At 43.7% G+C, this 13,487-nt stretch overlaps 1 protein-coding gene across 1 annotated transcript in view; it reads right to left on the reverse strand.

Moving 5' to 3' along the window:
• Positions 1-2,923: 2,923 nt before the first annotated feature.
• fat2 (FAT atypical cadherin 2) overlaps positions 2,924-13,487 on the reverse strand; it is an 80,760-nt gene continuing 70,196 nt past the window's right edge. The window contains exon 28 of the mRNA XM_063488809.1: positions 2,924-5,824. Within this exon, the coding sequence (XP_063344879.1) occupies positions 5,325-5,824 (500 nt within the window). The 3' untranslated portion in view covers positions 2,924-5,324. The remainder of the gene's footprint in view (positions 5,825-13,487) is intronic.

Raw genomic sequence — 13,487 nt, forward strand, 5'->3', positions numbered from 1 at the left:
ACCTTCAACAGGTGGTCAGACTGTGTAGACAGGCACTCAGTCAGAGGTTGCGCTCTCCGTTTCGCTGCAGGGTCCCTTCATTCTTCACATATCCGTGTCGAGCCAAGTGTAAATCCCGATGCTGAACGGCCTTTGTAAAAGCACACACGCTTCGTAGCAGGGAGAAGCTATGAGCTAGAAAAATCCAGGCTGGCAGACAGCCTGTGTCTGGCCAACCAATCAGAGAGCTCCTTACATCCCACGGTGTGGCTAATTTGAATAGCCTCCAGCAAGTTGTTAATCGAAGAGCTAATCCAGCAGCTAATCCAGGAGCTAATCCAGCAGCTAATCCAGGAGCGAACAGGAAAGGGAAATGGATTTTGAACTGCATTTTATTAAATTGCAGGTGGAAAAAGGATTTTGAACTGCAGTTTATTAAATTGCAAGTGGAAAAAAGGATTTTGAACTGCAGTTTATTAAATTGCAAGTGGAAAAAGGATTTTGAACTGCAGTTTATTAAATTGCAAGTGGAAAAAGGATTTTGAACTGCAGTTTATTAAATTGCAAGTGGAAAAGGGATTTTGAACTGCAGTTTATTAAATTGCAAGTGGAAAAGGGATTTTGAACTGCAGTTTATTAAATTGCAGGTGGAAAAAAGATTTTGAACTGCAGTTTATTAAATTGCAGGTGGAAAAAGGATTTTGAACTGCAGTTTATTAAATTGCAAGTGGAAAAAGGATTTTGAACTGCAGTTTATTAAATTGCAACTGAAAAAAGGATTTTAAAATGCAGTTTATTAAAGTGCAATTGGAAATTTATTCTACAATTCATTATTAAAGCACAGAAATTTTTATTTCGATGCGCGTGGCTCTTCTGGTCCTCCATACCGCCCCTCCCCCCTCATCCCAGCATAAAGCACAAGGCTCGCGTGCGGAGTGAAGCGGAAAAAAAGTGCGAGAGAGAGAGAGGGTGAGAGAAAGAAAAAGAAAACCCAACGGTTCACGATAAGGAGCCGGCTCGCGTTGTTCACGTCAAAGATCCGGCTCATTTCGTTCGCGACCGACACATCACTAATGCATAGTCTCACACTATACGGCCTGATGCTCTGACGCGACCTGATTGCTCACTCTGTGCGTCCATAATGACATGAAGTGTTACAAAATCTTATAACACAAAATCTGTCTCTCGCTCGCCCTCTCTCTCTCCCTCTGTCTTTCACTCACACAGACACACACACTCACACCACCAACTTTGCTAAACTGCTATTGAAAAACATTGACCAGGCAGCTGCAATCGAGCAGCAATTATGTGGCGAGGTGTGATCGGCGATGACGCTGCAGGGTAGGTGTACGCACCCGCAGGGCATCCGTAATCATGGCTTGCTGGGTTAAAAAGCTGAACTGAGTTCTATCATGTTGTTGTTGTTGATGTGTGTGGATAGCAGCGGGAGAAATGCAGCCGAGTGTGCACAGCATCCGTGAGAAAAGTGTAAATAGTGTGTGCAATAAAGTGATGCTTAAAACCATGTTCATGTCGTCGGGTCTGCCGTGGTCATTTACAAATGTCCATCCAACTCTTTTCACGGTTGTTGCAGTCGTGATCATTTTGTGAGGCCACATAGAAAAGGCTCGGATGAGCTTGCCAAAGTTCTACAAGTTGGGCCTCCATCGCTTGTGTCCAGATCACACGCTGCACTGCCATGCTACTCCAGCTTTCTCACTTCTATTTCTGTGTTTGCGCATGCGCAGTGTGAGAGGTTGCGTTAAACCGGCTCGTGGCACTGCTTCAACAGTGTGATACCCTCACGAGGGGCACCCAGGACTTCAAACAGGTTTGATTTTCTTATGACCGTACAACTGTTGATCGGGAGCTGGTCGTGAGGTGTTAACCGCTTCTCATTACCCCATGTATACTACACGATGCACGACACACGATTAAGGCAAAACTCGGACTGATCCCCAAAATGGTCGCATGACTGAAAAATGTCTCAAAATGGGCCAAAAATCGCACAGTGTATGCCCAGCTTTAGTCATCTTGGCTCGAGCTGAACTGAACAGGTATTTCACAAACTGCTGAGAGACAATTAGGTTTTCGCACTGATCAAAGCCTGCTGATCAATGTCCATGAGTACCTTTCACAGAGAGTTGGGGAATGGCTGCAATCACAGCATTGTAAGATGGTGACAGATGTACCCTTAGGCCTCCTCCTTGATTCAGTCTTTCCCTTTTCACGTAAATGACCTTGACTCCCCGCTCAAACCAGCGTTTCTCAGCGTTGGTCTTTGATCAGTGGTTGCTGATCAATGGTCATGACAATTTGTATATTAATGATCATGGAAATGACCTCACAGCCCATTGTTCATTCAGTGGTGCTAGTTTAGTCATTGTGCAAAAGTACTGTTTATAAGGTTGGGGAAACCTGCAGTCAGCTGAGACTGAAGAAGTCACCTGGATGAGTGACGAAACGTTTCTCCCACTGAAAACGTCCAGATGAACAGAATCAACCTTTTGGGATTTCCTTACCTGGATGATTGAGCATGCATCAGGATATTATTGAGACTTTACCCTACATTATAAAGTCATTATAAAGTCCCTTGAGACAAATGGTGTTGCAATTTGCTGCTATTTAAACAAAATATAATTGAACTGATAACTTGACTACAGGTTTAAGGTCCTAAAACTGACCTCTGGGGGACACCACTTGCCCTGTTAAAGAGTTGAGTTTTGTTTCATATACTGCATGTAAGTATGTGAGGGGCAGGAATGGGGAGATTTTAGTAGTTTTAACAGTAAAAGTTTATCATCGTGCTGCATTCCAAATTCCTGTGATAACACTAATCCCGTCTGATGAGGGCTCAGTTTTTCCACCTGGCCTGTTCTGACTGGAACAGAGCATGATATGGTCGGTGTTTACAGAAGATAATATCTTTATTCATATTCTCTTTACAATATTGGAAAACAAATGGACAGACAGTATCTTAATAAAATCTCTCAGAGAAAAACATCAGGGCAAAACATGGGGATGCCCACATTGGTACAAAAATAAACTTTATGGATGAAATGAATACAAACAACACATGTCAATACATTCAAGTGATTCATATTCAGCACAGCAACACACAGGCACAGACTGTACAGCACGACACGAGCAGATTATGGGATCTCTTTTGTACAAAGGACTCGAAACAAAGGGAAAGAGCTCACAGTGGAACCACCAGTGAGAGAAGGATCGTGTCCACAACACATCTACACAAACATCCTCAGCCTTAGACACGGCTGGCCCTCAGGTCGCCCTTGTCTTTGTGCGTAACATAAACAAAAGTATGAGACAATCACACTGTGGTAGCCATGTCTCTGTTTCAACCCGAATTCTTCCAAAAGCCAAAGCTCAGCAGGAGTAATATGTAATCATATGTGGAGTGTGCGTGCTTTGATTTGGCACATCGTGGTGCCAGATGGGACAGATTGGACAGTCAGGACATTAAGAACCAGCCCTGCCCGAATCACCGTCTGCTAACGCCTTCACGTTACTACAAATGCCGTGTTCCAGTACAAGTGCTGCTCTCGTGCACTGTTTATCTCCCCAGCCTCCGAGAGCTCACCACATACGCCGCTTATGCAGGCTTTGATTTTTACATTTGCAGCCTTGGCACGTTTTGGAGGCAGCGGTAAACACAGCGCTCATACTCAGCCGGCGCTTTGTCGTTTACAGAAACATGAACTGACCAAACAGCAGCCAGATCGACTCAGTGTCCCAGATCTGATCTTCTGTCCTGGAATCCACAAACCGCCTGGAGGAGCTCATTGAAAAAACTTCAGGCTTGGACATTGTTTAACCTGCTCTACTCTGTCCTTCCATCCCTGAAATCAAACAAACGATCCAGATTCTTTCAGCTCCAATAAAATGATTCATGAGGATCTTCTTCCAGCTGTCGCAACAAAGTAAGCTCGCCTTTTCTGAAGCCTTCAAATATTTGGTCTCCGGGACACCATGAGCTCCCCGTGGGCTGTAGGTACACTGTGAGTTTTTAAAACCTGAGCTTACAGACACACTGCACAGAGCTGATAAAAGCTGGAGAGGCTGAAGATGACCACTGAAGAGTTTTGGGACTCAAAGCATTGGTCGGTGCGCCAGCAGGTAGCGGGAGGACAGTGTGAATCCTGAGAGTTTTATCTTCACAAAGTGCCACGGCTACCACAGAGTGGATCCAGAAAACTAAGCAGAAACACTGAAACGACCAGTCTGTGAGTCACAATGAACATATTTCAGCTTTCAACTGAAGCTGCTCACATCCAAATATTCCTCTGTAATTTCCTGCAGTTCAGATCATAACCTGCTGCAGACGTAATTTGGCAGGAGGGAGTTTGACAATGAAATGACCAGATCTATGTGTTATTAGAAACAAGTCGTCTCTGCTCAGTTCTTTGGAAAAAAAAAAAGGTCAAACAGTTGATTTGACAAAACGAAACTAAACATCGACTCTTCACTATCTAACAGTCACTTATAAAAACGCTGCATCCTGCACTCCGAGCTTCTCTGCTCATTCAATCCTTTTAAAATGGCTGCATGGACGATTCTCTCCTGCTGCACAGTTCCCTTTATCATGCAGGGCAGCGATACACAAACACGGAAAATACTGTCATCAAATTCACTCATTAAAATCCACAAAGAGATGTTTACAGAGTTCTTACAGCTAAAAATACAAAGTCCACTTCACAATAACGTCACTTTTTTATTGCTTTCATGTTTCTAACGAGGATCCAGCCCTCTGAATGCTAACAACAAACACCGACACCTTTCTCCTGTATGAAATGTGCTTTAATACGCTGAGATTTGAAATCCTTAGACGTACCATAAACCTGTTTCTGCGCTTTTAGGAGCGGATATGAGCGAACACACCCAGCAGGATGTGCACAGTGTTCAGCACAGCTCCAGCTGTGTGGCTGATCAGACGAGTGCGTGTGAACGGTGAAATGTGGGAGGTGTGTTCGGAGTGCAGAGAGGCAGACTTTCCCGCTTTGAAGCTTTCAAAAGTCTGAGCAGTTCACAGCCCGCTGGGTAATACTGTCCATGATTTCACAGCCCTGTCGAGACAGCGAGCACCCTGGGTGGTGTCCCAACAACAGAAGATGAACTTGTGCTGAACTTGTTCTGCGGAGGTGAGCGAGCCATCCTGAGATGCTCTGTCTAATCTGGCACAGCAAGACTGCAACACTTTAAAGAGTCTAACAAATCAGAGGTGTGTGAAGAATCGTTCCACATGCTGTGATCATCTCCCACAGAGCGACGAAGAGATCTGATCTCTTCTGATCGCCGTGTGAGGACCACGCCCACACGTCACCATCTTAAAACATCACCTCCTCGCAGCTCCCGTAGTCACTCTCCACCATGCTGGAGCCGTCGCAGCTGCGTGGGTTCTGTCCTGCTGGTCGGGTTTGAGGCTGGGCCTGGTTCAGGATCGGCGCCGGCGGCGGGCTGGCCTGCTCAGCGTATGAGGGCATAGCGACGCTGAGGCGCATGCTGAGTCTCTTGTAGCCCGTGACGTTGTCGAGGCTGCGGGTGTGCTGGGTCGGGTAGTAGCTAATGGCGGTGTACTCGTTGGGGCACTGAGAGCTCGGAAGAGGAAGACCGTCTGGACCCAGGAAGTCATCCAGGTTCTGGTTGCTGTAGCACGGCGGCAGGGGTGCGCGGCGGTCGCAGCGGTCCAGCGGGAACGGGAAGCCACCAAACCGAGAGTTCCTGCGGGAGTCCATGGTGGAGGTGGAGTAGGTGTCTTCTACGATGTCAAACTGAGGGAAATCCTGGACCGCCGGACGGCCGTAATAGTCCGGGTCCGCGGGGTAGACTGAGGACAGGAAGCAGAGGAAGAGTACTGGTTACTGATGGTTTCGCACTCAAACAATCAGCTCAGAAATTCATCACTTACTTCAAACTTTCACCTAAAATGTCCCAGACAAATACTACCCAGGCCACTCCTGCTCTTACATTTGATTTACTGCAATGTCGTCTATCATCAGCGACAGCAACTCGCTGGAAACGAGGGATGGAAAATCCCCACCCACCGGGATGAAGTCAGAACTTTACTACACTGAAATCAAAGTGAAACTTCTCACACTGAACACAGGGTTGAAAGTGGGTTTCAAAAGCTTTAACAATCTGCATATTAAACACTCAGCAGGTGTGTGTGAGAACAGCTCGGCGTCCCCAGGTCACCGTATTTCACTTAGAGGCAGGCGACTGATCCAGAAACATGTCTAATGACTTCCTTAGCAGAATAATCCTCCTTCCTTCTCTATGGCCAAGATTAAAACAATTCAAGGGCAACATTAAAGATTAGCTCCTCCATCTTTCTGCTCTGTAATCTCGAGCTACGTCTCAACCTTGAAATACTTATTTTTGTGATTAGGTTGCTCATCCCAAGCAAAAGTGGCCGTCAGGAGGATTTTTAATCACGTGCAGCAGCTGCGTCAGACTTTAGTTATTAAACAAACAGGAAGTCAGTGAGGGGAGAGGAAAACGTGCCGCTTACGTAACCTTAGCGGTGACTCTGTGACGTTTAATCTGTCATGTCAGAGGTCACCGCTCTGAACACACATCTGGTTATGAGCACACGCACGGCGTCACTTCCACAAAGAGGAGTTCACTCATCAGAGCATTTTATAATTCAGCTACAAAACACCGCCCTCACACCTCATATTTATTATTAATTATAATATTATCACATAATTATTACTAATATTAAATATCAATAATAATTATCATAATCAATAATAATAATTACTGTAAAAACTAAAAGTCTGTAAAATCCATAAAAATCTGTTGTGCTCTGCGTTTTTACAGTAATCACTGATAAGTTTTTAAAAGTAGTAACTTGAATTTGATCATTAATTCAAAAATAAATAATAAAAAAATGTTATTATTAATTTCAATAAAAAAGTTCATTAAGGTTAAAATTTTACAAGAAAGAGCTCAACTCATTAGAAAAAAGAAAATAATAAGTAAATAGCCATAAAATGGGACACTAAAATTATAAAAAAATAAAAATCAATATGATGCAATAATTATTTTCTTGTGTCCTTACATCATATTTAATTGTATTCACTCACATAGACACACATATTAATTAAATTTGCTTACACATAATAATAGTATAAATGTATCATATAATGAATTGCAGAGAGTTGCAGCTCTTATTTACTTTTAGCCTGACCTTTGACCTTTACCCCTCAACATGACTGACATTTTACAGCCGCTGTGACAACATCACAGCTGCCGTGACATCAGCATAGCCACGGTGACATCACGTTTATTGATTTGAAAGCTGATTGATGACAGCTAAAGTAGCCCACACTGTCAGATGTGACAGTGCTGCCATCAAACGGGCTCTTGATCCTGGGTTTCTGAGCCTCGCTGGATGAAGCCTTCAGCAAATGCTTGGGCCCATACTGTCATACAATACGAAAAATGAGAAAATATCAAAGAACACAAACTCAACAGGGCTGCCTTTGTGCTTTCTAATTAGCTTAAAACAGTTCAGATTGATCTGAACCACCTTTGAAATCCTCGTTTCGTGATCTTTGAATCTGAGCTATGGATTTAAAGTTGTTCCCAGAAGCTCAAACTTACTCGCCTCCATATGAACTGGATCTTAAAAACTTAAGATAACTCAAAAAAATTCAGCAAGACAGAATAAAACTGGCTTACTCATCATTCGGTGTTATTTAGCCCATCATTTGAAGAAATCAGAACGTGTCCGATTATCTGCTAATTAAATCAAATTGCATTCAGCTAAGAGCAGAGAATTCAGAATCCTTACTCAGGAGTTAAAGTCATGAAAACAGGTAGGAAATCATCCCTTTGCAGTCAAGTGGAAACGTGTAAAGCCAGTCTGTGCCTAAAACCTCCGAACAGTGATACCAACACACTAATAACCATCATCATCATCATCATCATGAGGAAATGGTCCCAAAACGTCCCAGACCAGACCCCCGCAGACTCGAGGGCTCAGCAGAAAACAAAGTTGCTTCCCGAGGATTACCACTTCATATTCTTGCCCTTCATCCCCAAATCTCAAAGTAACAGAACAGACGTGTTCGGCACTTTGCTCAGACAAACGTCAGAGGATTTCCTGCTGTTAGTTTGGTTTCTGAGAATACCAAGCAGACTCCCGGCTGCTTGACATGGAGACACAGAGACAAAACGAGACAAAAGAGGAGCGAGGGAAATGCAAAGGAGACAAAAGGGAAACGCTGGAGAGAAGCCGAGGAGATGAGGGGGAAAGGGGGAGGAAGATGAAATGAAAAGGGCAGATGGAAGGAGAGAGAGGAGAGACGTGACAGATGAGAGGATGAAATAAACACAGCTCGGCGATGAAAGCCTGACAGCATCTTTAACGGCTCACCCACACCAACAGCCTTTGTTCAAGGCTGTTGGTGTGGCTCAGGCTAACAGCACGAGCTGCTCCGAAGGGCCTGGGATTTGTAGAAACTGAAACAATGTCACACCTGTATGTATAAAGGTAAACAGGACGGTTCACATGGATGACTTTCTGAATTTTAGGATGCTTACTGACAAATTAATAAAGAATTGATGCCAATTTGTATGCTTATCTCAAGATTAGATTACTTACATTACTGTAATGTAATCTGATTGTATGAGCCTCATCACGTTCCAAGGCAGATGCTCTCCTGATTCTACTTTTATTACCTTGAAGTTCTGTAATATTGTTCATAACAATTGTGTAATAAATGATGTCGTATTTAGACGGCAGGTAGCAGAGGGTTCACTTTAAAGCTCCCTCTTTGTCTTTCTGTTTCCTACTAAGGTAGAATTAGAGGAAGCTTTCTATCTGAAAATGTTTTCAGACTAAAGTCCTGTTGGGGAGTTGCATCATTTTTCTTTACACATGTGTGATGAAAGTCCAGAGCCTCTGGGCCTTATTTATAATCAGTGAAATGACGTGTAAAAGCAAAAATCGTAATTGGTGTTAGAATTCACCACCATGGGTATTTGTGCCTGAAGTGGGCAGATCATGTTGGTTTAGGGTTGGCTGCTGCTGAGCTGGAAAGATTCGAGAACTGGTTACAAACAGTTTCCCTGTAGCTGTTTTTGTAAAGTCTGATATTCAAACAGCCTTGAAAAGACCATTAAAAGTAATGAAATTCCTCTTTGGAGGCTTTCTGTGAGGTTTCCAAATCACACAAATGTTTAAGAAGGGCTGACCGAGGGCAAGGCGGTAATCCCATCTCAGGGCTGAATGGGCTGCCATCTACGACTGTGTGCATGTTTTAACTACAGATCAGTGTTGCTGCAAACTTTCACTGATAGATTTTATCCAATAATTCATCCAGAAACACAGAAAACAAATGAAAACATCAAATATCAGCAGCGAGCTCATGATGTTTGGAAGATTACGGCGCTGTGTTCACACCAGCAGTGGCGGCTTTAATCCTCATTCAAGCATAAAATCTTGATGGAGAATTAAAATGAAGTATCAACTCAAACATTAGTGCTGCTTAAACCTGAAGCAGTCCTTGCGAACACATGCTGCCACATCTTTAGGACCAGACTGGACTCTTACCCCTTAAAGACAACGTTCGATGACCTCTCCGGCACCCTTAATGACGAGCTCTGACACCTCAGTATATGCCCATAAAGTCATGGTTTGATGATCATTAGAACAGTTTCCAAGTTTTTCCAAGGGGAGGCAGAGACCACCCTCACGGATGCACAGCCAGTCCTTTTGTTCTAAAGCCAGGCCTGGCTCGGTTCAGAAATCACGTTATCATCCCATGAAGAGTTTGATATGGAGGTCACTCGGCAGCCTCGGGTGGCGTGATCATTAACAATAACAGTCTTACAACGAATGAAGCGGCTCACACAGAAACGTGTCCTTTTCTGTGCTCGTAAGGTCGAACAGACGAACGACCTGCTAGCCGGGTGCTGCCTGGGGAGCGATGGCATGACAAACACCCGATCTGCCTCTCTTCATCTGTCTGAGCAACACGACCACAGACGCAGGACTCACAGCTCGGTGGTATGGATCGCTTACAGACAGATGAGCACGACAGCAGGAGAGGGAGACAAACATGGAGACAGACGTTGGCCTCACACAGGAGCGTTATCTTATCAGCCATCCTCACGGCGACAATGCAAGAAAATAAAGAGATGCACTGCTCTTAGGAAAATCCTTTTCATAGTAGAATAAAGGCCACCTGTTTGAGCTGTTCACAGGCTGAATTACTCAAACTGCTTCATGAAAAAGCTCAGAAGAGGACAACGACAGCTCCACACTTGAGCTCAGGTGTGCAAACGGGACAGAACCAACGCGGACTCTCTGAACTGAGACCAGGCGCAGATTAAACATCATCGAATATCAGTCGGTGTGACACTGATGGTGGGGTTAAGTTGGCACATCACATCTTCATGTGATTTCCACTTAGACTGGTCGTCAAACATCACTCAGAAACAGATACCTGCTAATCAATAACATCCAAATAAAATCTTGAAACTGGAGCTGCTCGGACCGCACAGCAGCTATTTTATATGATTATTTTTATTCCATATAAACTAGTAAGCAGGACAACGTGCAGGAGTTACATTTAACTGTTGTTGAGGAATTTAAGGTTAAGTTCTTTTTTATAATTGTTAATAGAATTTATTTCCGGGGGAAACACCACTTTTGGGCTCATGCTGTGTTGCTAAAGTTGAACCATAACTCCAGCTCATCAGTGTCGTCAGTGACAGCAGCTGATTGGACGAGGAGAGAACGTCCTTCATTTTGCTTGAACTCATAAATGTTGCTGCTCCAGGTCGCCGATGAAACGCTGTTCAGTATTTGCTAGCAGTAGGTAGCATTTAACATGGCGGTCTACTGTGGATGCTCTTTGTTACTTCGTTTTTCAGCAGCTTGGTGGAAACACAGCTCCGTGTTTAATGTGCACGTATGACGTTTGCTCGGAGAAACCCCCAGGACAGCTGTGGAGATTTAGGGAGCCTGAGAGGTGCAAACTGAAGGAAGAGTACTAACGAGAGCGCGGCGTGGAGACAATGAGGAGGCAGATGTGACGTGATCACAGCAGGGAAACAGAAAAATCGCTTCCAGGTGTTATCACTTCCTGTCGCCTCAGTGAATATTTCATCTCCCAGAGTTTAATCAGTGCCGTGTACTGACAGACAGTGCGCGTTTCCCATGATGCAGCACTGCACATCACAATTAACTGCGTGTTTACGGCGACACCGAGTGACTACAGCGTCTCTTCTGACCTTCTATATGTCAGGACTGAAAATGCTGCGGTGACTTAGATGGCATCTCTCCAAACGATTTTCCATTCAGATTATTTGAAAGTCCAATGCTGTCTTATTAAAGAGTCAGAGCTTTAAATATTGCCCCGAGGAGAAGTCTTCTTTAAAACAGACTCCATGCTTCCCTGGATTGATCACAGCAAGGATGCCGGTGTTATCTGCATGCCTGTCCAAACGCCTTCTCTTGTACATTTATGTTGGCTTTTTGTGTCCTCTATCAACAAAATCCCACACACCTTCAGACCAAAGCTGCATGATGTCCACAGTGATATTCTTTTTTTTTTTTTTTCGTCATTGTTTTTATTGCAGTTTTTCCTTTTTTTCCTTTAACAAGGCAGTGTCTGCGACACCAGACACAAAACAACGAAACAGTACAAACACAGAACGTACACAACAGCTCTTAAATATGGCATTATACAACATAATACAAGAGGTGGTAGGTTATTCTTACAGCGCCCGGGTGGTGATCACGTGCGCAACAGTCCTTTTAATAAGATGGCGGAAAGGTCTGGTCCGATATAGTCCAAAAAAGGGTGCCACACTCTGTAGAACTGACCCACACTGTGGTGTATAACGTTGGTGAGGTATTCCAGAGGAATCAGTTCGAAAATTATTTTGCGCCAGCCACAGACAGTGGGAGTCTTATCACTGACCCATTGCAAGAGGATATTTTTCCTGGCTGCAAATGTTAGAATGTTATACAGTCTTTTGTTGGCTGCTGCTTTTAGGTGGCCACTTGGAAAACCTAGAATCAGGGATATAGGGTCCATCTCTATATCAGCGTGGAAGATTCTCCCCATTTCACCTGTAATTTCAACCCAGTATCTTTGAAGTTTGTGACAAAACCAAAAGCAGTAAGTTAAAGTCCCCACATCAATTTTACACTTGAGACACATAGGGGAAAGAGAGCGGTTGAAGAGGTGTCTGCGGTGAGGGGATATATGTAATCTGTGTAAGATCTTAAATTGTATTGCTCTTGTCCGAGTACAAATTGAAATCCTTTTTGCAAGAGACCAAATGGTATCCCACTTTTCTTCGTCTATGGTTGTCGACAGCTCCTTCTCCCACACACCTCTGACCCCCTGCGCATCAGTGGTAGTCAAACCATTAAGTACATGGTAAAATGAACTCAGAGACACTTTCAGCTGTTGCTTAAACAAAATTTTCTCAACATCAGATATTTCAGGGTGCTCAATAAGGGTTGTACTGTGAGTGATATAATGTCTTATTTGCAAAAAGTAAAAGAAATCTTGTTTTGGCAATTTGTAACTGTTGGTAAGTTGTTCAAATGACATGAGTTTATCACCTGAGAAAAGATCACCAAGAGACTTAATATTCTTATCAGACCATCGTTGAAAGCCGGGGTCCGAGGAACCCGGAGGGAAAGCAGGGTTATTTATTATTGGGGTAAAGGTTGATGTTATTTTTGATCTTCCCTCAAGACGGCGGACAAGTCGCCATGCTTTTAGGGTGTTGATTGTTACAGGATTTGTGCAGAGGACTTTAATTTCTTTAAAATCATTACAAAATAATAAATCACTTAGTTTGCATTGTGACAGAGCCGTCTCAATATCCGACCAGATTGAAGTTTTACCCTTAACCCAGTCGTTCACAAATCTTAAATGGGCAGAAAGCTGATACATTTTAATATTAGGTAAGTCCAAGCCGCCCATGGAGCTTGGCAGGTGTAATACTGCCATCTTGAGCCTAGGTCTACGCTTATTCCAGATGAAAGAGGTGAGCCAACCGTTTATGTCCTTCAGTACCCTTTTAGAGAACAAGACGGGGATCATTTGGATAGGATACAATAGCCTAGGCAGCACATTCATTTTGATCAGGGCAATGCGTCCTAGCCAGGAGACAGGGAGTGACGCCCATCGCTCTAGGTCTTGTTTGAGTTTGCCAAATAAGGGTGTGAAGTTGGCTTTGTACAGTTGATCGAAAGATGGGGTAATAAAGATTCCCAAGTACACAAATCCATTGGGAGACCATTTAAAAGGAAAGGAAGGAACAGTAGTTGGCATTGTAGAAAGAGTACCAAGAGGCATGGCCTCTGATTTAGCCAGATTGATTTTATAGCCAGAGAAACAGCTAAATCTGTCAATCACCTCAATGAGACTAGGTACGGATGTTTCAGGGTTAGTCAAAAGAATTAAAACGTCATCCGCGTATAAGGTTATTTTATGACACAGCTGTCCAATCTC

This window comes from Pelmatolapia mariae, linkage group LG2, assembly GCF_036321145.2.
Source record: "Pelmatolapia mariae isolate MD_Pm_ZW linkage group LG2, Pm_UMD_F_2, whole genome shotgun sequence".
Classification (NCBI taxonomy): domain Eukaryota; kingdom Metazoa; phylum Chordata; class Actinopteri; order Cichliformes; family Cichlidae; genus Pelmatolapia; species Pelmatolapia mariae.